The sequence below is a fragment of the Nelumbo nucifera genome, chromosome 3 (genome assembly GCF_055504915.1).
Source record: "Nelumbo nucifera cultivar China Antique chromosome 3, China Antique-T2T, whole genome shotgun sequence".
In the NCBI taxonomy this organism is placed as follows: Eukaryota; Viridiplantae; Streptophyta; class Magnoliopsida; order Proteales; family Nelumbonaceae; genus Nelumbo; species Nelumbo nucifera.
Window position 1 is genome coordinate 79,430,714 of NC_142651.1, and position 26,693 is coordinate 79,457,406.

Below are 26,693 nucleotides of genomic sequence, written 5' to 3' on the forward strand. Positions count from 1 at the left end.
AATTGGATTTCATTCCCAAGGGAGAGGTAAGGAATGGCCATTCCCTCAAATGGGGGAATGCTATTCCAGTAGGAATGGAAATGAAATTCCGATTCTGTCCAACCAAACAGTTAGGCTATTCAGATTCCAATTCCAGACCCTTATTCCTACAAACCAAACAGGCCCTCAAATTCAATTCGAATTAATTAGGATTGAATTAGAATCCAAAATCTCTAAATCCGATTGAATTCATGTCATTTTCAATAATCGGATTGGAATTGGGAATCGAGATTTTGCTAAATCTGATCTATAATCCGGTTAGGCCCTAGGTAGCATAGTCTCTCCCCCCATTAGAATCGGAATGGTTCATTCCCATAGTCTGTTTGGTTCAGACAATAATGGGAATGGAAATTAAAATCAGCACGAATTGGATTTCATTCCCAAGGGAGAGGTAAGGAATGGCCATTCCCTCAAATGGGGGAATGCTATTCCAGTAGGAATGGAAAATGGAATTCCGATTCTGTCCAACCAAACAGTTAGGCTATTCAGATTCCAATTCCAGACCCTTATTCCTACAAACCAACAGGCCCTCAAATTCAATTCGAATTAATTAGGATTGAATTAGAATCCAAAATCTCTAAATCCGATTGAATTCATGTCATTTTCAATAATCGGATTGGAATTGGGAATCGAGATTTTGCTAAATCTGATCTATAATCCGGTTAGGCCCTAGGTAGCATAGTCTCTCCCCCCTCCCCTAGTCATAAAAATAACAGCAGTTTGAAATTTTAAAAATATTTAAGGGCTCATTTTATGTGTCTTTCCATGCGGTTTTTTGGTTGTTTATAAGTCGGGAAGACCGATTTTCGGTCTATTTCTGTTTGGCACATGGAAGATCTAGTCGCCAAAAGATAGAGCACCAAAAAAACGCGAAAAGCCCATTTTGGGCTGATTTCGAAAAGCTCTAAATGAAGCTTTTCGTGTTTTATTCTCGCACGAAAAGACACATAGAAAGACACACATCTACCAAATATACTTTGAGCTGCTTAAATCTTCGTACAAAAGTTCAATGCATATTTTGACTATCAAAACTACCAGAAAATCTTCCCAAAAAGACATGTCAAACAAACCCTAAATACACACATGCTGACTAATTTGCCGGTGAATGATGAAGTCTTTTTAGCAAGTTGTAGTGGATATTGGGTTCGAATCTTACCCACTCGGGCTGGATGGGGGGTAGGGGTAGCAGATCCGGAGTGCTTTGGGGATGACGATCCCAATCCCCAATCCCCAGTACCCCAGTTGAATTCATGTCTGCACTCCCGGTGTTATCAATAGAAGATGTTATCCTATATACACATCTCAGCATATATTGAGAATATCTCTCCTATTTATCATTAGAAGATGTTATCAATACACAATTGAACAATTGAGATGTGCTACAGGGTGCCCCACGCTCTGTGGGGCACAAATGTGATCTCACATTCTCACCCTAATTGTGCAAAGGCTGTGGCCACATCACATCAGAGTTGTAGACCGTGACTTTCTTTAAGAAGTGGAAAACCAAAAACAACTACTCAAATGTGGATAAAAAAAAACTCTTCTGTGAAATGTATTACATATGATACTGAAATCCATTGGTACAGAGATCTATATTGCGGGTAAATTGATTGCAATGGTTGTTCAATGGGTTGTAGAATTAATATTAATGTTTCATGTAAATAATAAATTGATCGGTCCCATCACTCTACTATCATTCAACATTGTAATCATGAGCATTAAGGAATTTGGTTACGAGGCACTCCGCCTTATAACCTATTGACCTTAAAAAAAATCATAATATTTTAAGTCAATAATAAATTTATTGATCTCACCCTAAAAAGTGTGGGTCCCATTTATTTTATTACTTGTGTAAAATATTATCATTGTTTTCGCATTCCATAAAAAATGATGGCTGTTCAGCCGGTTGTAAAGCAAAATTTGGGGCTAAAGTTGCATTTAGCATTTCTTATTTTAAGGATTTATCTTATTTTTGCAATTAAAAATTCAAGTATTTATAGAAATATTATAGCTAAAATAGGAGAAAAGTCCTTAAAATAAGAAATGCCAAATGCAGTCTACGTATGGCTAACCCTAAGTATAGGCTAACAGGCTAAGTTTATTGTTAATGCTATTCCGTTTTATGGCCCAAGAAACTGAATAAGCCAGCCCATTTTGGACCTTGCTTGGCAGAATTTGGATTAGCTGAACGCTTTAGCTGTTCAGCGGGCTGTGGAACCAATGATAAGGTTCCACGCTAGTAATAAGTTCATGGGCCCCCACTATAAAAGATACGGCCCCCATGTATTTTATTACTGACATGGAACCTTATGATTGGTTCCACGACCCATTAAACAACTAAGCGTTCAACTAAACCTTGCTCACTTGGCAAGGGTTAGTTGAGTATGGGTTGACCTTTGGTTGCCTTAAAAAAAAGGGAAATTGTCTAAAACTCACAATGAGTTTTCAACATTTCTCTTAAATTCACCATAACTTTTCAAAATATCTAAAACTCACCATATCACTAACTTGACGTTAAACAGACTAACAGGAGTTAATATATTACCATTTAACCCTTCATAGAAAAATATAAAATCTATACCTATATATTTTAATATTTTAACTACAAAAACATGAAAAAAAGGAAAATGTTCAAAAAAATATTTTCAAATATAAAATACATAAAAACACAGAAATTACAAAAAATATAAAAATACTATAGAAATTGAAAAACAAAATAAAAAAATTTGTAGAAAAAAACACCTAAAATTATAGAAAAACACAGAAATTGCAAATACATAAAAAAATACAGAAAATGGAAAAATGTAAAAAATATAAATTATAAAAAACATTAGAAATTATAACAAAACACAAAATGTAAAAAATCAAGAAAACTGAAAATTGAAAAAGACAAAAAAAACTCAAAAAATATAAAGATCGAATAAAAACAAAAATTGTAAATATACATGAAATGATAAAAATTAAAAAATTATATATTATAGAAAAAAGTAAAAATTGTAAAAAACTACACAAAAATACATAAAATGATAAAAAATTAAAAATATCAACTAAAAAATAAAAAAATAAAAAAATGATTTTTAAATTATATATTTTAGAAAAAATCAAAAATTATAAACAAACTAATAAAATGATATTTTTTTTTAAAAATAAACAAAAATTAGACATTGAATCTGAAGATTATTGCAATAAATTTTCGAAAAATATTTCAGACAATCAGATAAAAATTTACAAAAATATTTTTTTGCATAAATCTGTAGAACCCTCGATGGGGAGGATTTACTTTCCAAATTCAAAAGAATACATTGCAAATGTTTCAAAGCATCTAAAACTTTGAAATTTTTGATCGCCTTCTTTCAAATCTTCAAATAGTAGATCTGTGCGGCAACAACCTTCAGAGAGAGAGAGAGTAGTGCAGTGGTTATCTTCATGATCTGAGCGAGAGAGAATGTGCTACGGTAGTGGCAAGATCTGAGCAAGAGAGAGGATGGTGTAGCGGCTACCTTCAAGATCTAAGCGAGAGAGAAGGTGGTGCGGCGACAAGGTCTGAAGAGGGTGGTGTGGCTACTTTCAAGAATGAGAGAGAAGGTGCTATAGCGGCGGCAAGATTTGAGCAAGAGAGAGGGCGATGCAATGACTACCTTCAAGATTTGAGCGAGAGAAAGAGGTGCGGCGGCCAGATTTGAGCAAGAGAGGCAGAGAAGAGAGAAATAATTTCGGTCTAACCCTAATCTAAATGACCCTTTTTCTCCTAATTTGCCATTCAATGGGTAATTTGGTCATACAAATTGCTATTTATGCTGATATGGTCATTTATGTTAAGAAAGATTAACGGAAAGTGAGTTTCGGAAAATTCGTGTGGAGTGTAGACTGACGTGTCCGGCAGGGATGGAAGAGAGGCTGTGGAACGTGGGCAACAAAATTTTTCCATTGATTCACGGGAGACAGATGATGACATGACAGTTGGTGAAAGAAGAAGAAATTGGGTCTGTATTAGTATTACCATTGTTGCCTGCTGAAGCACGCACTCGCTGAAAGAGAGAGATTCCAGTCTCCACTAAGCTATAAGCAGTCGGCGTGGAAATGATGACCTTCGAGAACAACAGAAGCCAAGCAACAACCACACTTGCCCTAAGGAGGAGGCCCAGCAAACAACAATGGCGGACATTCATTCTTCAACGTCTACACGACTTGTCTCGTCTACTACGTACAAAGCAACAGAAGATTGCTCAATCATCCATCCCAAAAGCGATCTTATTTTTTTATATTTATTTCTAGGGAAAAAGTGGCGATGATGATGATGATAAGATGGAACAAGGGCTGGAGGTGGAGGTGGAGGTGGAGACCTATTAGCTATAAGCAACAGCAACTACAGCGCAAAGCTGAAAGCTCTGGCTTCGGAATTAAGAGGATTGAAGAACAGAAAATAGCAGCACTGTTGAACTGCAGGCTTTGGTTGACTCGAATACCTTATCTACTCTGTCTGTCTACCTTCGTTACTCAATCCTTGGTTCTTACCCCTTCAAATGTCCGACCCTCCCTGGCTCGTTCTTATCTCTTCATTTGCTACTTCATCACCTTTTTCTTTCTCCTTTAGGCCTTTTTAATTCCTAGATGTGGCGCTACTCAATTAGGTAACTTTCTATTCCCTTTTACTCAATCTTCTCAAGGCAGAAAAAAAAAGGCTCTTCCTCTTCTCTTTCTTCAACTTTTAAGCGTTTTCATTTGGTTGGGTTCGGTTTAATTTATTATTTCCTCACTCGGGTAGAGCTTGATCCTGCTTAGCTTTTACAATTCAGAATTATTCGCTATTATTGTGAGCGGTGATCTTTTGGGTGGGTCGAATTAGTGTTGTTTCTTCTTGAACTTGCTTTGGAATTGAGTTTTCTAAGTTGTTTTCATGGAAGATTCCTCAGTCATACGGTTGCAGACTTGCAGTTCTTTGATTTGGGTATGTGATTTTGCACCTCATCCCTTCTGCTTTTCCAATGATCAATTAACTGTTTTCTGATGATTGGTTGTCTTGATCATACTTAAACTTGTCCTTGATTTACTTGTTTCTGTGGGTTATAGTCCCTCTACTCTTGGTCACTCACAACCCCTGCATTTCTTGATTCAGGACTATGACATATCCCCCAATCGAGAGAACAAAACTTTCAATCGTTGTGAAGACTGTCAACATGTTCCCACTGTGCTGTGTGTCCCTGTCTTTTGACTCTAGAACAGTAGATGCTAGGACCAAAGGCGAGAATTTGATCCCGTCTCCTCATTTCTTTCCCTACTCTCGCTTCTTTCCTCTGTTTGTCCAGGAAATGGCAACCCATAGGACCTCTGCTCGTGTTGGAAGTCATTTTCTCTTAGTTCTTGCCATTTGTTACTGCTTTATCTTCGCAAGTTCACTGAACGAAGACGGGAGTGCACTTCTGGAATTCAGAAGGAGCCTTATTGGCAATAGTAACAACAACAATTTCCTAAACTGGAGTTTAGGAGATTCAACTCCTTGTAATTGGACGGGTATAGAATGTACTGGCTCTGAGGTAACATCTGTAAATCTCAGTGGCTTCAATTTGTCTGGTAAGTTGTCTTCCAGTATCTGTAAACTTCCTCAGTTAACTGCGTTAAACTTATCAGATAATCTCATCTCTGGTCCTTTAATTAAGGAACTGGGTAATTGTGGGAATCTTGAGATTTTGGACCTTGGCACAAATAGGTTACACGGAGAAATACCAATAGAGATGTTCCAATTGTTCAATCTAAGAATTCTCTCTCTTAGTGAGAACTATCTGTATGGTCAAATTCCTACTGATATTGGAAATTTGATGCATCTCGAAGAACTTGTCATTTATAGCAATAACCTCACTGACACAATTCCTTCATCGATTGGAAAGTTGAAAAACCTTAGGATCATCAGGGCAGGTCTAAACTTCCTCTCGGGCCCAATACCTGTAGAAATCAGTGAATGCCATAACCTGGAGATTTTAGGGTTGGCACAGAATAAGCTTGAAGGTTCTATTCCCAGGGAGATCCAAAAGCTTAAGAATCTAACCACATTGATTCTTTGGCAGAACCATTTATCTGGGGAGATTCCTCCTGAGCTTGGGAACTGCAGTAGCCTGGAGTTGCTTGCTTTGAATGACAATGCTTTCACTGGAAGCATTCCAAAGGAGCTTGGGAAATTATCCCGGTTGAAAAAGTTATATTTGTACACCAACCAATTTACTGGAACAATTCCGCGAGAACTAGGAAACTGTAGAAGTACAGTTGAGATTGACCTTTCTGAGAATCGATTAACAGGTTTCATTCCCAAGGAGCTAGGTCAGATTTCAAATCTTCGCCTACTTCATCTTTTTGAAAACCTTCTACAGGGAAGCATTCCTAGAGAGCTTGGATGGTTACAACAGTTGAGGAATTTAGATTTGTCCATCAATAATATGACAGGTACAATTCCTTTAGAGTTTCAGAACCTTACCTGTTTGGAGGATCTGCAACTCTTTGACAATAAGCTTGAAGGTACCATTCCTCCTCTTATTGGGGCCAACAGCAATCTCTCTGTCCTTGACATGTCTGAAAACAAACTTGTAGGTAACATACCAGCAAATCTTTGTAAATTACATAAGTTAATGTTCCTGAGCCTTGGGTCAAATATGTTGTCTGGTAACATTCCGTATGGGCTAAAAACATGCAAGTCTCTTGTACAACTAATGTTGGGAGATAACCAACTAACAGGAAGCCTTCCTATTGAATTGTCGAGACTTCAGAATCTTTCTGCACTGGAGTTGTATCAAAACCGATTTTCAGGGCCTATACCCTCAGAAATTGGTAAGCTTAAAAAATTTGAGAGACTCCTCTTGTCAAACAATTACTTCTTTGGCCATATCCCCCCTGAGATTGGAGAACTGGCACAGCTTGTGATCTTAAATATTTCTTCTAACCAACTATCTGGTAGTATCCCTCATGAGTTGGGAAACTGTAAAAAGCTCCAGAGGCTTGATCTTAGCAGAAACCACTTCACAGGCTACGTACCAGTGGAACTTGGCAATCTAGTGAATCTAGAACTGCTGAAGCTATCTGATAACAGACTGAATGGAGGGATACCGACTACTTTAGGAGGTCTGCACCATCTTACAGAGTTGCAAATGGGAGGGAATTATTTGTCTGGCACTATCCCCATTGAGCTAGGTCAACTTTCTGCTCTTCAGATTGCTCTTAACATTAGCCATAATGCTCTTTCTGGGGAAATTCCAGGTGATCTAGGAAACTTGCAGATGTTGGAAGCCCTTTATTTGAACAACAACCAGCTGGTTGGTGAGATACCTGCTTCAATTGGTACACTGTTAAGTCTCATTGTCTGCAACCTTTCTAATAATAACTTGGTTGGAATAATACCCAACACTCCTGCTTTCCGTAAAATGGATTCCAGCAACTTTGTTGGAAATATTGGCTTGTGCAGAGCAGGGTCAAATATTTGTCATCCATCTTCACCTCCATCTTCTACCACACATGCAAATTGGTTACAAGAGGGTTCATCAAGGGAGAAAGTAGTGAGCATTACTTTAGCGGTTGTTGGATTAGTTTCGCTGGTTCTTACTATCAGTATTTGCTGGGTTATAAAGCACCGTGAACGTATTTTTGTTTCCCATGAAGATCAAATGAGTAATGATGTGGCTGATAACTATTATTTTCCCAAAGAAGGTTTCACATATCAGGACATCTTGGAAGGCACTGGTCATTTTTCGGAGACTGCGGTTATAGGGAGAGGGGCTTGTGGCACAGTTTACAAGGCTGTGATGTCTAATGGCAAGCATATTGCTGTTAAAAAGCTGAAATCCAGTGGAGAAGGGTCGAATGTTGACAGAAGCTTCCTTGCTGAGATATCAACATTAGGAAAGATTGGGCACCGCAATATTGTGAAGCTCTATGGCTTTTGTTACCACCAAGATGCTAACATTCTCTTGTATGAGTATATGGCGAATGGGAGCCTAGGAGAACACCTCCATGGCAATGGAAAAACATGTTCGCTTGACTGGAACACTAGATATAAGATTGCTCTTGGTGCAGCAGAGGGTTTATGCTATCTCCACTATGACTGCAAGCCTCAAATTATTCATCGAGATATAAAATCAAACAACATATTACTAGATGATTCCCTAGAGGCTCATGTTGGGGACTTTGGTTTGGCAAAGTTGATCGACTTTCCATTCTCAAAATCCATGTCTGCTGTTGCAGGTTCATATGGCTATATCGCTCCAGGTAAGAATGTCTTTGACCATGTTATATCATGTTTCATTTGTTGCAGGTTCATATGTCTTCTGTTTCATTTGTTTTTTTCCTCATCCTAATCAAATGTTAGTCTCATATAGATTCTACGCTTACTATTGTTCATTTGAGTGAGCTGTTTTTCATCCTTTCTTGGAATTGGAACTTCTTTGAATATAATGTTCATGGAGAGTTATTTTATGTGGAATTTTGTTTTAGTTCAGATTAAAGTTTTTAGTATAGAAGCATCAAATGAGTGGTACTTCCCCATTTTTACATTCCAACCCTATTCTGCAATAAGTATCGGACAATCATTTTGAATCTTTGATATATGTCATGGCTCCCTATTGGACACAGATCGGAAACATGACTTGTTCATGTACATACATTAAGACATGGGCAAACCCAATATGTATTGTCCAACCTGCTACATTGATTCTTCTTTTATTATTTGACAATTCTAAGACAAACAGTTTGTATTATGAGAAATTAGGCTCTGCAATTGTCTAGTTAATAATGTCTTGCAATTAAGTAGTTGTTGCATCTTAGTTTTCTATGTTTACACCTACACATATTTGTGTTTGCTTGATCATTGACATTTCATTGTGGGTTGCCTTGTGAGCTGCACCAAATCCATGTCAAAACACAAGTTTAGTGTGAGTCTCCATAGATCATAGCTTGGAAATGCTTGGTGTGCAGTAATTGAAAGCGGCAAGATATGGTGAGTAGCACCGTTTCTTGTCACCCTTTTGGTGGGCCACCAAGGTGGTGGTGCACTCTGGTGAGAACTGCATAGAAGAGCTGAAAGAATGGGGCATGTTCATACTTGTCTTCATAATAGATCAATAAAGTACTTATTGCAGCCACAAAATTAGCACAAAAGCAGTTGCAAAATACAGAAAATAGGTCATTGATCAAAAAGGAATTGATGAGACAATAGTCAATACTGCAAGCATGTCTAAAGAATACCTGCATGAAAGAATTCAAACATATGCAATAATAGAGAAGATTTGGTACCAATATTTAAATTTCAACTCTAGAGAATAAGATCGATCCTACGTATAATTAAGATTACAAGAGTTTCTCAAAGAGACTTTAATCCTAAGCTAGCTAAAACTAGAATAAAAAGGAACAACAACTCTTAGTATTATTCTGATGACTAATCAAGGGATAATTATGTAAATGAGGCTATCTTAAACTTGTGTGGGTCCTCACTCTTATCAATAGGCATTTATATTGCTTATCTTAATCACTTTGAGATAAGGGAAGGGTATCTGTAGAAGTGTTCTTGTCCCATCATTGTCCTAGTTGAGCAAGATATAAGATATAGGGGATACCTGTGGATTTTAGCACTTGTGCCCGTGTAGTTAATGGATTAGCAATTTAAAACATACTTGACCCTAGATAAGATGGGACCATTTGAGAAAAATATCCTCGATTTATAAATTAAGAGAAACAAAATAGAAGGTAAAGAAGAAATAGGAGTTGGCAGTAGCAATACTCAAGAAGGAATAACACAATCCTTGAAATTTTGATGTAAAGTAGCCAAAACATTATTTGTTTCTTTGATTTTTGTCACTCCTAAAACCTGTTTTCAAGGTCTTCCTTACGATTATTTCTAGGGCTGCAAGTTGGGCACCTAATTTGAATGAGTCCGCCCTAGTTGCCCTCTAATTATTTCTATAAATACACCACTTTCCTTTTTTTGATAAATAATACACAGCTTTCCATTACAACCTCCACAAGAACTTTTTAATATAAATTGCTTCTTGAACTTTTTTAGTGATGGGTGCTACATTTCAACAAATGCCCAACAGAATAATGTTGAACTAATACCGCATGGTGATACTTAGGGGCATATGCTTAAAACTTTGATTTAATTACTTTTTTATTACATAAATAAACTCATTTTTTATCAATCAAGAAAACAGGAATAAAATGTTAGAATAATAAGACTAGTGAGCATATGCTTAAAACTTTAAATTAATTACTTTTTTATTACATAAACAAACTCATTTTTTATCAATCAAGAAAACAGGAATAAAATGTTGGAATAATAAGATTAGTTCAGGTGCTCAAGTAACCAAAAGGCAGAAAATAAAGTGATACCCTAAAGTTGTCAATATTTTGTCCTGGATTTCTTAAACATGATAATTGGGCTCATTGTGAAGGTAATTAAATATTACTTGTGACATTAAATAAAGGCATTTGGGCATATTATGATATTTCAGGGAAGGAAAAGGGAGATTGGTATAGATATCTGTATGATACAACCAACCAATTCACATTAGGGTTGATCATTTCTTCCTGGGCCTGCATAATCTGACCCACCCTAGCCTAAACCCATACTAAGCCCACACATAATGCAGGTTGGGCCTGGGCCTGGAAAACCCTAGGCCCACTCATCCTAGCCCAGCCTGGAAGTTATGATATATGTATATTCCATATATGTATACTGTAATACCACATATGGTACAAATTAATAAATTGATATTATTATTATAATTGTGCGTGTGCTCTATAATTTTTATTATAAAATTAAATTGACAATTTATATTTTAAAAAATAATTATATTAATTTATATGGGAAAGCCTGGATGCCTGAGATATAATATCAAGCCCAGTGAGCGGGCTAGGCCAGGCCCAAGCAGCCCTAGAGTCTATTATTACTGTTTTCTTGGTAAAAGACCAATAGAAAGTCAGAACAGAGAGGAGAGGAGAGAAGAGAAAAAAAGATTTGGAGTCAAAAACATTGGTTGGCAGTGCCCGCTTCTATATTTGTATTAGGGCGACCCAAAAATAATAAAAAAGAAAGGAAAAATTACATATGTGCCCCTATAGCACTAAATTGCAGATTTTTAATAGTTTTAACACTTCCCCTCAAGTTGGGACATAGATGTCAATCAAGCCCAACTTGTCACATAAGTCATTGTGCCGCAAGTGATGTAGGCCCTTTGTAAAAATGTCTGCAAGTTGCTCCTTGGAACTAACATACAAAGTGCACACTTTCCCATTAACAAGTTTCTCCTTAATAAAGTGTTTGTTCACCTCAATATGTTTAGTTCTATCATGAAGGACAAGGTTGGCTGCAATATTGATGGCAGCCTTGTTGTCACAATTCAAGGACATTGCCCACATAACCTCAGCTATTCCAGGGGACATTGCCCTATACTTGGATTTAGCATTAGACCTAGCCATTACAGTTTGTTTCTTGCTTCTTCATGTGATTAGGTTTCCTCCCACAAAGGTACAATACCCACATGTGGACTTTCTGTCATCAACTGATCCAGCCCAATCAACATCTATATACACTTCAACCTTCAAATGCTCATCCCCATTCTTCTGAAATAGTAAACCAGTTCCCAGAAACTTCTTTAGGTACCTAAGGATTCTCTTAGCCGCCTCTAAATGTGTGGTCTTAGGGGCATGAACACCCACAGCATAAGCAATGTCTGGCCGGTCATGGACAAGTACAGGAGACTTCCTACAAGTCCGTAGAATTGTTTTACATCCTTGATAGTCTCACCACAACAATCACCCAGTCTGTGGTTTGGATCAATGGAAGAGTCAACTGGCTTGCCCCCTAGTTTTCTTGAATCCTATAACAGGTCTAGGATGTATTTCCTTTGAGAAATGAGGATCCCCTTTTTTCAGCAGGCCACTTCAATTCCAAGGAAATATTGCATGGACCTAGATCATCCACATCAAATTGAGTGGCTAGAAACTCCTTTAGCTTCTGGATTTTAACTTTCCAATTACCTGTGATTACTATGTCATCAACATACACAATCAAGGCTGCAATCTTTCCTTCTCTTTTCACAAATAATGTATGATCAGTTTAACACTATTTATAGCCAATCTGCTGCATTACTAGATGAAACTTGTTGAACCAAGTTCTTGGCGATTGTTTTAGTCCATACAAAGATTTCTTTAGCCTACACACTTTCTGTTCTTTGCCTTGGGCACAAAAGCCAGGTGGTTGTACCATGTACACCTCTTCTTTAAGATCATCATTCAGGAAGGCGTTTTTGATATCTAACTGATTAAGGTCCCAATTAAGATTAGTAGCTAGAGAGAAAAGGGATTTTGATAGAATTCATCTTAGCTATTAGAGCAAATGTCTCTGCATAATCTACTCCATACACCTAAGTAAACCCTTTTGCCACCAACTGGGCTTTGTACCTTTCCATAGTAGGGGTGTCAAAAAAAAAGGGGTGTCGACAGTATTCGAAAATCTGATTTCAAATTCGAGATTCAACATAATCGAATCGAATTCAGATATGAACTTATTCGATTTGATAAATATCCGAATTCGATTGATTATTTAATTCTTATATATAATATATGAAGTATTTAAATGTTTTATATAATTTATATATAATAATTAAATTATATAAAAAAATTATATATTTATATACTTTATATAAGTAAATTAATTATTTTATATATTTATTAATTACCTAAAATAATTAATTGGTTGAATTCAAATCAAATTGAATATTTGAATATTTAGTTGAATTCGAATTCGAATATTAATTTTCAATATCTGTCGGATATCGAATTTTCTAATCGGATTCGAATTCGATCCGTTTACACCTCTACTAAACTATGAATACCCACTTACATCCTACCGGTTCCCAGTGATTTAAAAGGCGCACAGGCGAGGTGCATTTCAGGGTAGGCGCCTTGCCCAAGTCCTAGGCGTAACCGTTTCAAATGGCGCACGCCTGGTGCGCTTAGGCGTGTGCCCAGTGCGCCTTGTGCCTCAGCCCAGGCGTGCGCCTTTTGAAACTTCGATGCTTTTATGCTTTTTTTGTGTCTAGCGGCTGGGTCGGGGGCTCCGCCCTCGGACCCCCATTACCACGCCCCTCAAGGCAAGCCCAAACAAGTCCACATTAGGTCTTAAATTCTTAGTTCTCACACAAAAAATAATGATTTTATAGTTTTATTACTTTTTAAGAAGACATTTTATTAGGATGAATGAATGATCAACATTACCAAATGGGGGGTTCTCGAATTTTTTGTGTGAGAACTAAGAATTTAAGACCTAACGTGGACTTGTTTGGGCTTGTCTCGAGGGGCGTGGTACAAAGGCAGCTTGTAGAATCAGGAATGTAATATGTTTTACATCACATTAGCTACTTGAAGTAATGCAATTGAGAAAAAAAAGAGATTGTGGGTTCTATATGCTTGAAAATGTTTTATATATTTGATTTTATTTTTAAATTCTCGTTTGAATATGCTTTACATGTTATATTTATGTATTTTAATATTAGATAATAGGTTTTTTAAAACATTTATTTTAAAATTGAAGTTTATATTTTTATTAATATTATGTTTAATAATTTTTTGATTTTTTGCATTTTTTGCACTTCTTAGGTTTTTTTTTTTAATTTTTTTTATCCTTTTTTTGCACCTTGCTTAAGAAGGCACGCACCTCACTTTGCACCTTAGGCACAAATTGACCCCTGCACCTTTTTTGCACCTTGCGCTTTTAAAACACTATCAATTCCTTACCCTTAAGAAGATCCACTAACTCCCATGTACCATTTTTATATAAGGCATTGGTCTCCTCTTTCATTGAATTTGTCCATTCAGGTACTAAGAGAGCCTCTGCCACATTTTTAGGGGCAGGGGCACTGTCTATGGAAGAAAGTAAAGCACAAAAAGATGGTGAGATGTTCATAGGAAACAAAGTGGGAGATAGGATGCTCAATAACGGAATCAATAGCAATAGGGTCAGAAACATCAACGGGAATAAGAGTACCTAGATGATAGGATCTATCCCCAGTGAATCTAATGATGTTGGTAGTACAACTTCAAGTTGCTCCACAACTCATGAATTCAGTTGGGCCTTGCGACGATGGGAGAAAATACTGAATGGATGAGGATCGGGTAGGGGAGGAAGAACATGGACCTGTTTCTCCACCCTACTCTCCCCCTTGGGAAAGAAATGATCACTCTCAAAGAAAGACACATCCATAGAAACATAGTATTTTCTAGAAATGGGATCAAAACATCGATAGCCCTTTTGAGAAGAAGGGTAGCCCAATCAGAAGCATTTTGGAATATTCATATGTATGAGTTGTCTACGAGCAACTTTCAGGAGATAACAATTTTTTTCTTTCTGCAACACCATTCTGTTGTGGTGTTTTGGCACAATAACTACAATAAATGGACCCACACGAAGCAAGAAACTCCATGAGATCATGATGAAAATACTCTTTGTCAGATTGGAAAATTTGGATCTCCATCTAAAATTGAGCGAATATCATGCATTGGAAATTTTGTACAGTTTTTGGCACCTCATCTCTAGACCACATGGGATACACCCATGTATATCTGGAGTAGTCATCAATAAGTATAATAAAGTATCGATAGCTAGTCTTGAATAGTAAAGTAATAGGGCCCCAAACATCAGAAACAATATGGAAAGGAAAATCAGATCAATTATTTCATGAAGCAAAATGATTTCTGCAACGTTTGCTCAACTGAAAAGTTTGACATGTGAATTTAGACATTAACATTGACTTGAGCAACTCTGGAAACAAAAACTTTAGCAACTCAAATGATAAACGACCCAACTAATATGCCATAAATAAACTTGACTCTTAGACTTAGTAACCGCAAGACTAGCTTTATTCTCCAACATGTAGAGACCATCCACCATACGACTTCTACCAATCATCTTCCTTGAGGCCAAATCTTGTACCACACAAGAAGGAAAGAAGGTTACTGAACAGTTTAACAAATTTGTAATACTACTAACAGAAAACAAGTTTATAGGCATTTTTAGAATGTGTAACACATTAGGAAAGGTAAGTCTAAAAGGAAGGGTGATGGTTTCTGTTATCTAGAGGAGAAGGAAGAAAGGAAGAGAGAAGAGAGAAGAGAGAGAGATTTGGAGTCACAAAAAAAGGTGCTGGCGGCACCAGTTTTTTATTATTTATACTAGGGCGACACAACTTAAAATAAAAAGTGCTGAAAGTACAAAAGTACCCCTGCGGTACTAAACATACAGAATAACAACCTTTCAACACTCCCCCTCAAGTTGGGACATAGATATCAATCATGCCCAACTTGTCACATAAATCATAATGTCGCAAGTGATGTAACCCTCTTGTGAGGATGTCTGCAAGTTAGTCAACTGACATAGGGAGTACACACTTCCCCTGTGACAACTTTTTCTCTGATGAAATGTTTGTCAACTTCGATATGCTTAGTTCTATCATGCAGCACAGGATTAGCAGCAATGTTTATGGCTGCTTTGTTATCATAGTAAAGAGTCATAGGTCCATCAACTGGAAAGCCCAACTTATTCAACAAATTCTTTAGCCATATAATTTCTGCCATTCCATGAGACATTGCTTGATATTCAGCTTCAACACTAGACCCAGCTACCACATTCTGCTTTTTGCTTCTTTAGGTAACTAGGTTCCCTCCTATAAAGGTACAATAGCCACTTGTTGACTTCCGGTCATTCAAGGATATTTCCCAATCAGCACTGGTATACACTTCAACTTTCAAATTTCCGTGCTTTTGAAACAACAAGCCTGCACCTGGGAACTTCTTAAGATATCTGAGAACTCTTTCTGTTGCTTCAAGGTGGGTAATCTTAGGGGCATGCATGAACTGGCTAATAACACCCACTGCATTAGCAATGTCTGGTCGAGTCATAGAAAGATATAGCAGTCTTCCTACAAGTCTCTGAAACTGTTTCACATCCTCGATGGATTCACCTTGACAGTTTCCTAATTTGTGGTTAGGATCAATAGGGGAATATACAGGCTTCACTCCCAATTTTCTTGTATCCTGGAGTAGATCTAGGACATACTTTCTTTGGGAAATGAAGATACCCTTTTGTGAGCAGGCCACTTCAATCCCAAGGAAGTACCTTAGAGGACCTAGATCCTTCACTTCAAACTGGGTAGCAAGGAAACTCTTCAACTTTTGAATTTCATCATTCCAATCACCAGTGATAACTATATCATCAACATATACTATCAGTGCTGCAATCCATCATTCCCCTCTTTTCACAAACAGTGTTGATCAGATTGACACTACTTGTATCCTCTTTACTAAACTGCTACATGGAACCTACTGAACTAGGCTCTCGGTGATTGTTTCAGGCCATATAATGATTTTTTAACCTGCACACTTTCTATTCATTACCCTGAGCCCGGAAACTAGGGGGTTGCACCATGTATACTTCCTCTTCAAGGTCACTATTTAAGAATGCATTCTTGATGTCAAGTTGATGAAGTTCCCAGTCAAGATTAGTAGCTAAGGAGAAAAGAACTCTAATGGAGTTCATCTTAGCAACGGGTGCAAATGTTTTTGCATAATCCACTCCAAACACTTGTGTAAACCCCTTTGCTATTAGACGAGCTTTATACCGCTCCGCTATGCCATCAACCCTATGTTTTACTGTGAAAACCCATTTACACCCAACTGGTTCCTTCCCTTCAGGAAGATCTACAAGTTCGCATGTACCATTTTTATGTAAAGCATTAATCTTTTCCTTCAATAGCATCTGTCCATTCAGGTATCAAAAGAGCTTTTGCCACATTCTTAGGAATAGGAACACTGTTAATGGAAGAGAGAGAGGCCCGAAAGGAAGGTGAAACGTTCTCATAGGAAACAAAGTGGGACATGGGGTATTTAGTGGTGCAAGACCTAACACCTTTCTGGTGAGCAATAGGAAGGTTAAGGTCATCAACAATAGAGGTATCAATGGCAATAGGGTCAGGAACATCAATGGGAACCAAGGTACCTAGTTGAGAAGGATCCACCCCCGGAGAGTTTGATGGTATTGGTGGTACAACTTCTAGATGCTCCACAACTCTTGAACTTGGCTAGCCTTTGTGACGTCGAAAGAAAACATGAAAGGGAGGAGGGTCAGGAACAGGAGGCAGCTGAACTAGTTTCTCTTCATTTCTACACTCCCCCTGAGGAGAAACAGAGAAGAAAGGCTCACTCTCAAAGAAAGAGACATCCATAGAAACATAATATCTCTGGGAGACGGGATCAAAGCATCGGTACCCCTTTTGAGTGAGGGAGTACCCCAAGAAGATGCAAGGAATAGCACGAGGATCCAATTTTCCATGGGTGGGAGCCAGATTTTGAACAAAGCAACGACAACCAAACACACAAGGAGGAATAGAAAGAAGAGGAGCCTTGGGAAAAAGAAGCTGATGTGGGGCTTTGCACTCTAACCAGCGAGAGGGCATACGGTTAATGAGATAGGTAGCACAAAGACCGCCTCAAGCCAAAAACGTTTTGGGACATTCATATGGATGAGTAAACCCTTGGCCACTTCAAGAAGGTGTCGGTTCTTTCTTTCAGCAACACCATTTTGTTGTGGTGTTCGAGCACAGGAGCTACGGTGAAGTGATCCATGCGAAGCAAAGAATTCTGTGAGATCATTATGAAAATATTTTTTTGCATTATCGGAATGGAAAATTTGGATCTCAGTTTGAAATTGGGTGAAGATCATTCGGTGGAAATCTTGGATAATTTTTGGTACTTCATCCTTGGTTCGCATGGGATATATCCACGTGTATCTGGAGTAATCATCAATAAAGGTAATAAAATATTTGTAGCCACTCTCAGACGGTAAAGTAATAGGGCCCCAAACATCAGAATGAATAATATGGAAAGGAAATTCAGATTTATTATTTTTTGAAGAAAAATGAGTTCTACAATGCTTACTCAATTGACAAATTTGACATGTAAACTGTGACACTGACACTGACTTAAACAACTCTGGAAACATCAATTTTAAAGACTCAAAAGACGATACATGGAAAGCTGTGGCAGAGTTGCCTGATGTAGACACAAATGAAGTTGAAGGAGGAGAAGAATCCATCTGACGAATTGCTCTACCATAAAGTTCCAAATGGTCACAGAAGGATTTGATAATATCCTCCCTCGGGTCAGAACCAGAAGTGTGTGTCTGAGTCATAGCAGTAGTAGGGGGCTGATTCTCCTAAGAAGCCATATTTGTTGTGGTGAACTTTCTTGGACCTTGCTGTCTTGACTTCTTATTCAGGTCTGAACCTTGCTTCTTGCTTAAATCTTGGGTCCATATGGGCTTCCCATGAAGATCCTAGCATGTTTCTCGGGTGTGTTGGGGTTTCTGGCAGTGGGTGCACCATAGTTTGTCTTTGTCTTCCACCCTTTTTTGAGGGTCCCCCTTCTTAAAAAAATTTCCCCCACCTGTAGTAACATTCCCTTTTGCTGTCAACACAATTGCATCCCCTCCAGAGCTGTTCATTAAATTTCTTCTACTTTCTTCCAACTGTATTAATGCATAAACCTCCTAGACAAAGGGAAGATCCTTGCTGCCTAGGATCTGGACTCTGATGGATTCATATACTGGATTCAAACCATGGAGAAATGCAAACACTCTCTGTTTGGAAACAAGCTTTGATAAAACTCAGATTAGATGTTCGTATATGTTCAGATCAGAAGAAAGAGAAGTAAAAGAGAGAGAGAAGGAGAAGGAGAAAGAGAAGAAAAAGAAGGAGAAAAGTCACAACCGAACTAGAAGAAAAATCACTAAACCTCTAGTCGGCCCTTCTTTTATTTATACTCTTCTAAGATATACAAGGATTACCATTGTGCCCTCACTTAAGTGAGGGCCACATCAGCAGAGCAATACATATATAACTAAACATAAAAGGACTGTACTACCCTTGTACAACCGACATTAACAATGCCCCTCAAGCTAGTGAGTATATGTCATATAGTCCCAACTTGTTACATATGTAGTCCACTCTTCCCCAATTCAACCCTTTGGTAAACAGATCTGCCCATTGATTTCCTGTGTTCACATATGCTATACTTATCACTCCACTAAGCACCTTCTCACATACAAAGTGGCAATCCACTTCTATGTGCTTCGTCCTTTCGTGAAACACTGGATTAGAGGAAATATGAACTACAGCTTGGTTAGCACAGTATAGCTTCATAGGAGTGTCAATCAAGTATCCCATCTCCTCTAGTAGATGCTTCAACCACACCAGTTTGCATGTTGTGTGAGCCATAGCCCTATATTTCAGCCTTTGCACTGCTTCTTGCTACCACTGCTTCTGTCAGATATGGACCCGGCCCAATCAGCATCCATGTATCCCTCTATCTCAAGACTTCCTCCACTCTTATACAACAAACCACGACCTGGAGCACCCTTCAAATACCTCACAATCCTTAGGACTGCCTCCCAGTGTGGGATTCTCGGGTTCTGCATAAATTGATTCACTACACTGACCGCAAATGAGATATCAGGTCGAGTGATGGTTAGGTAATTAAGGTTACCCACCAGCCTTCTGTACCTTCCAAGATCATCAAACTCCTCACCTATATCAGTACTCAATCTAGCATTCAGTTTCATAGGTGTTTCACCTGGTCTGGCACCCAACAACCCTGTTTTCTCTAGCAAATCAAGGACATATTTCCTCTGGCACCAATTAATACCGTTCTTGGACCTTGCAACCTCTATCCCTAGGAAGTATCTTAATTTGCCAAGATCCTTTGTCTGGAAGTGATCATGCAAGTAAGTCTTCAACCTGTCAATTCCTGGTCTGTCACTGCCTGTGATAACAATGTCATCTACATATACCACCAAGAGAATCTTCCCAGCATTTGATTCATAGCTGAATACGGAATGATCAACCTGACACTGTTTCATTCCAAACTTCTTCATCGCTTCACTAAATCTCCCAAACCATGCACGGGGAGATGATATGTCAAGACTGCTGGAACAGACCAACAGAAAGCAGTTAATCAGTTTTACAAGAGGAGGCCACGTCAGCACAACTAACCATCCATTTGCAACAACTGTAACAGAAAGACAATCAAGATTGTAAAACTATAAGTAGTAGAGCAGAAAAGGAATAAGACATTGATTCTTTCAGCATTAAACTCTCTCTCTTTCTCTCTTTCCAAGAATTCAAGAGGTTGGCCCCTCGAAAGAGCCCTGAGTTAGGCAGGTTCCTAACAATTTGGTATCAAAGCCAGCATGACCAACACAAGAAACACGTCAATAGACACCCGAGTGGATCAGATGGAGGTAGAGATCCCTCGAATGTCTTCAGATCTCAAAGAAATGAAGGAAGGTTTCACTGCTCTCCTCCTTCGACTGGAGCAGGGGGCAACGAACATTGACAGAGGAAGCCAAGAAGAGTGCAGCAATGAAAACAACTGCAAAACAGGGGCGGCAACGAGAATAGCCAAAATCGACTTCCCCATCTTCTCAGGCGGCGACCCAACTCCCTGGATTCTCAGAGCCGAAAGGTATTTCGATTACCATGAGACACCGGGGCAAGATAGGGTAGCTCTGGCTTCTGCGCATCTTGAAGGGGAAGCCCTCTGGTTTCAATGGTACCGAAGGGGCCACCCTCGGCAAACCTGGGCAGACTTCACGGACGCCATGACTGTCTGTTTTGGATCGTCTAGGTTCGAAGATTTTGATGAAAATTTGGCAAAGCTGCGGCAGGTGGGATCAGTAGAGGAATACCAGATGGAGTTCAAAAGGCTGGCCGTGAGAGTCCAAGAGTGGACGGAGAAGGCGTTGGTGGGAAGCTTCGTCGGCGGCCTAAAAGAAGAACTACAACTAGAAGTGAAAGCGATGCAGCCCACTTCGGTCATCAATGTGGCAGCACTAGCAAGATTGTATGAGGACAAGTTCAGTCGAGCAAGAAAGGTGCAACGACCATGGGGTCCAGGAGCAAGAAGGGAGCAAGAAAGGACGACAGCACCAGACAAGGAGGAAGGAGTATTGGGCCCAGGCCCACTGGTTCCTTTCAAACGGCTGACCTGGGCAGAGATGCAAGCCCGCAGAGACAAAGGTCTCTGTTACAACTGCGAAGAGAAATTTGGGCCGGGCCATCGCTGCAAGAAACAACAAGCGTTTCTCCTCCAAACAGATGCCGAAGAGGAAGACGACATCACAGGTTGTGGAGAATCTAACCCAGTGTGGGAAATACAATCCAATGGCATGCCTGAAATATCCCTACAAGCCCTTACGGGACTGGTGTCCCCTCAAACAATGAGAGTTGCAGGGCTGATCCTAGGACGCCAAGTGTCAACCCTCATAGACAGTGGCAACTCCCTTAACTTTATAACTCAAGTCTTGGTGGATAAAATGGGACTTCCGGTTCAACCAACAACGGCCTTTACGGTTCATGTGGCCAACGGTAATAGCCTATCACTAAAGATTTAGGGTCATCAGTTTGCAATGGACCTATATCCTCTCCATCTCAATGGAGCGGACGTGGTGCTAGGCATTCAATGGTTAAGACAGATAGGACTCGTGGTCTGTGACTGGGCCCGTCTCACCATGGACTTCACATCAGGGAACTCTACAGTCCATCTACAAGGGCAAACATGCAAGGGCCCAAGGCCCATCAGTCTTGCAACACTAACAAAGCAAAGAGGAGATCCAGATCAGCCCATATTCATGCACATGGACTCAAATTGGACCAGGCCATCCTTAGCTAACAGCAGCCCAGATGGGCCTAGAGACTTCCAAAGTCGCCTACAACAACTCCTTCAGCACTATGGCAGCGTGTTCAAAGAACCCCAAGGACTGCCACCACGCCGGGAGCATGACCACCGCATCCCCCTCATGCCGGGATCAGCCCCGACCAATGTAAGACCCTACCGATACCCTTACTTTCAAAAATCTGAAATCGAGAAGCAAGTTCAAGATATGCTTAAGCAAGGGATAATACAGCCCAGTCATAGCCCATTCTCTTCACCGGTACTATTAGTCAAGAAAAAGGATGGGACGTGGCGGTTTTGTATTGATTACAGAGCCCTTAACAGCATCACCATTAAGGATCGATTCCCGATACCAGTCATTGATGAGCTGCTTGATGAACTCAGTCAAGCCACCATATTCTCAAAACTGGATTTACGAGCTGGGTATCATCAAATAAGGGTACATAGGGAGGATGTTCACAAAACGGCTTTCAGGACACATGATGGCCACTATGAGTTCCGGGTTATGCCATTTGGGCTGACCAATGCTCCAGCCACATTTCAAGCATTGATGAATGACATATTCCGGCCATATTTACGTAAGTTCATCCTTGTTTTCTTTGATGACATATTGCTCTATAGCCCCAATTGGGAGGAACATCTGAATCATCTACAGGTCACCCTTGCAACACTTGAGGCCCACCAGCTGTTCGCTAAAGAGTCCAAGTGCTCCTTTGGACAAAACCAAGTTCACTACTTGGGACATGTTGTAGAAAAGGGGACTGTAGCGGCTGACCCAGATAAAATCTCCAGTATAATGGGCTGGCCGCAACCCAAATGTGTGAAAGAATTCAGGGCCTTCTTGGGCCTGTCCGGGTACTACCGCCGCTTCATAAAAAACTACGGCCTAATAGCTACCCCATTGACCCAATTGCTGAAACAAGACGCTTTTAACTGGTCAACCCAGGCCCAACAAGCTTTTGAGCAATTGAAACAGGCAGTTGCGAGCCCTCCAACATTAGCACTACCCGATTTCACAAAAGACTTCATCATTGAGTGTGATGCCTCCAGTCAAGGCGTTGGGACTGTTCTCATGCAAGAGGGGCGACCACTAGCCTTTTTCAGCAAGGGCTTAACATCACAAAAGTGGGCCAAATCAGTTTCTGAGCGAGAATTAATAGCAATAGTCTTAACAGTCCAACGTTGGCGATCATATTTGATCGGTAGACGGTTCACAATTCGGACCGACCATCAAAGTCTGAAGTTCTTATTGGATCAATCAGTTCTATCCCCGGAACAACAACGCTGGATATCCAAGCTACTGGGGTATGACTACAGAATTGAATACAAAGTAGGGGCTGCTAACCGAGTGGCGGACGCCATCTCACGGCACCCACAGTCATTTCAGTTACTAGTATCTTCCCCAACTTCTCCACTCCTGGATCTACTGCAAAAAGAAGCCCAATTCCATAAGGAGCTACAGCAGTTGAAGGCCCAAGTATTGGCAAATCCCTCACTGCACCCCGGGTACACAATTAAGAATGATCTACTCTTCTTCAAGGGACGCCTGGAAATCCCGGCAGCCTCTGCTCATCTCAAAAAGCTCCTGGAATTATTCCATGCCTCACCCACAGGTGGCCACTCTGGCATCGTACGAACACAAAAGCGCATCGCCACACAATTCCATTGGAAAGGCATGCATACATCTATCCAGAACTTCATAGCCGGGTGTGCAGTATGCCGACAAAAACAAGTCAACCACTACAACACCAGCAGGCCTCTTGCAACCACTCCCAATACCAACCCAAGTCTGGGATGATATATCAATGGATTTCATCACAGGATTGCCCGTTTTTGCCGGAAAAACAGTTATCCTTGTGGTAGTAGATAGACTGACGAAATACAATCATTTCCTACCTCTATCACACCCATTTACAACAGCCACAGTTGCTGAATTATTCCTCCCGGAAATTGTGCGCCTACATGGGCTCCCCAGCTCAATTGTATCAGACAGGGACCCTATCTTTATGAGCCATTTCTGGGCTGAGCTTTTCCGCCTACACGGGGTTAAACTGTTCAAGTCAACTAGCTACCACCCCCAATCTGATGGACAGACAGAGGCGGTTAACAAGAGTCTCGAAACATATCTGAGATGCTTCGCGGGAGATCGACCAAGACAATGGGTGAAGTGGATCCACTGGGCCGAATGGTGGTACAACACCACTTTCTATAGTGCCGCGGGGATGACACCCTTCAGAGCTTTATATGGTCGGGACCCTCCCCCTCTACTTCCTTATGAAAAAGGAACCACCACAATAGCGGCCGTTGAAGAACAGCTAACGCAACGAGATGAGGTACTAAGGGAACTGAGACATCATCTCTTACAGGCACAGCAATGGATGAAGCACACCTATGATAAACACCACAAGAATGTCCAATATGAAGTAGGTGATTGGGTGTTTCTCAAATTACAACCTTTTAGACAGATTTCAGTTGCAAGCCGACAGTGGAACAAACTCAGCCTGCGCTATTTTGGCCCATTTAAAATCCTGGAGAGAATAGGATCAGTGACCTACAAACTGGACCTGCCGGCAACATCCAAACTGCACCCTGTATTCCATATCTCCGTACTGAAGAAGGGGCCGAAGTCAGGAGTCATTACAAGTTCGACCCTTCCCATATTTTCAGAAGAAGGACAAGTGCAGACTGAGCCAGCTCACATCACTGATTTCAGATGGGTGCACCGGGGTGGCAGAGTCATACCAGAGGCATTAGTTGTATGGTCTAACCTTCCGGAAGAGGATGCAACCTGGGAATCCTACTTAGATCTGCAATCAAATTTTCCTACATTAGACCTTGAGGGCAAGGTCGCTCTAAAGGAAGGGGGGATTGTCAAGACTGCTGGAACAGACCAACAGAAAGCAGTTAATCAGTTTTACAAGAGGAGGCCACGTCAGCACAACTAACCATCCACTTGCAACAACTGTAACAGAAAGACAATCAAGATTGTAAAACTATAAGTAGTAGAGCAGAAAAGGAATAAGACATTGATTCTTTCAGCATTAAACTCTCTCTCTCTCTCTCTCTCTCTCTTTTTCCAAGAATTCAGGAGGTTGGCCCCTCGAAGAGCCCTGAGTTAGGCAGGTTCCTAACATGATATTATAGAATAAGTATAATATGCAAATCATATCAACAAATGGAATCATATATTAATTTTTTAAACCCTTAAATTTATTCAAAGTGCATGAAGAATGATCTTGAAATGGTATAATCATTTTAAAAACATCATTTTATCAATTTATAATGTTATAATTATTTAAAAAATCTTAAATATCTTAACAGATTAATATTTATAATAAACCTAAATGAAATTTCCAATATTTTACTTGGTATTATTGGACCATACTAAAGTTTAGGACCATACTCAGTCTACCACTCTATACAAAAAATGCTAAAGTTTAGGACCATACTCAGTCTACCACTCCCAAGACCCCAGATATCTGGACCAACGTTGGGTAATGACCTTTTTTTTTCTTATTTTTAAGTAGTTGACATTTTTAGCAAAGTTGAAATATAAAACCTTGATTACATGGATAATTACGATGCAGACAACAGTCCACTGTACATGATTGTTTGATTGACATTCCTGAATGATGGCCTTATCTTTCTGGGAAAATAAGCTCCTTAATCATCATCGTTATTGTTTATTCTCCTTTAACAGAAAGTGTTTTATAATAGGTTCATTAACCATATTTCTATCAGATATACTCTATGAGATATCTGTCATCTGATAATAACTTGCTTTTTCTTTTGTTTGTTTTGTCTCCAGAGTATGCTTACACAATGAAAGTCACAGAGAAATGTGATATCTATAGTTTTGGGGTTGTTTTACTGGAATTAATTACTGGTAGATCTCCTGTTCAACCCCTCAATCAAGGAGGAGACCTGGTCACATGGGTGAGAAGATCAATACAAAATAAAGTGCCAACATCTGATATATTTGATGAACGGCTGGATCTTAGCAGAAGGAAAACAGTAGAGGAGATGTCTCTAGTTCTCAAGATTGCTTTGTTTTGCACTAACACATCCCCAGTCAATAGACCAACCATGAAAGAGGTCATTGCTATGTTGCTAGATGCTAGGGAGGCCTCATGCAACTCTCCATCATCTCCAACGTCTGAAACCCCTTTAGATGAAGAGGCTGCTTCCAGAGGTTAGCCCTGTGGTTCCTATAAAATTTCAGGCTGGCTGTAAATGAAATATCTATACATGTGTATGGTACACTTACGGGTCTTGGCTTTTCACTTTTGATGGATCTAGATAGAAATTCCTAACATGAAAGATAGTTTCTACACTAGATTTTGATAGTCTGATAAGAAAATATTCACATAGAAGGTTTACCAGGTTAGGTGAAATACTGAAATCCATTGAATGGGGTCTGACAATTTACCTGCATGTCCCATGTAACTTGTTTTTCAGTTTGTAGATAGATAAGTATCACCAAGCATAGGATGATTCTGTGATAACTATATTAAACTAAATATTCACTTTTCTATAATTTCTTGTGTTAATTTAAATCCAATAAAAGATGAAGCAGATTATGTTTTCTCTTTGGGAAAAAATATTCTCAAATGGGACAACCTAAACCAGAAACAAGCTATTTCCAACAACCATCCACAATGAAAGAGAGGCACCTTAAGGTCTCATTTTGAAACTTGTAATAGAAAGGCTCAATTCTTTTTATTAAAACAAGTACATGGAAACCTCAGTAGTGACTCCATCCTTTCTCTGTGGCATGGAATTTTGGTATGCTGACAAGGAGCATGGAGACCTCAGTTACTTGAACCACAATCATGAATCATATGAAATCTTCTTCATTCTTTCTAATCATATACAAACTAGTATAACCAATGGATATG

General features: G+C 39.5%; 1 protein-coding gene across 3 annotated transcripts in view; it reads left to right on the top strand.

The window, feature by feature from the left end:
- Positions 1 to 3,345: 3,345 nt before the first annotated feature.
- LOC104588763 (Leucine-rich receptor-like protein kinase family protein) overlaps positions 3,346 to 26,693 on the top strand; it is a 32,802-nt gene continuing 9,454 nt past the window's right edge. The window contains exons 1-3 of one of the 3 annotated variants that reach the window (XM_010246834.3): positions 3,346 to 4,987; positions 5,156 to 8,286; positions 25,604 to 25,987. In XM_010246834.3, the coding sequence (XP_010245136.1) occupies positions 5,160 to 8,286; positions 25,604 to 25,987 (3,511 nt within the window). In that variant the 5' untranslated portion in view covers positions 3,346 to 4,987; positions 5,156 to 5,159. Of the gene's footprint in view, positions 8,287 to 25,603; positions 25,988 to 26,693 lie in introns of all 3 variants that reach the window. The other 2 variants (XR_733846.3, XM_010246833.3) reach the window with 2 other exon arrangements.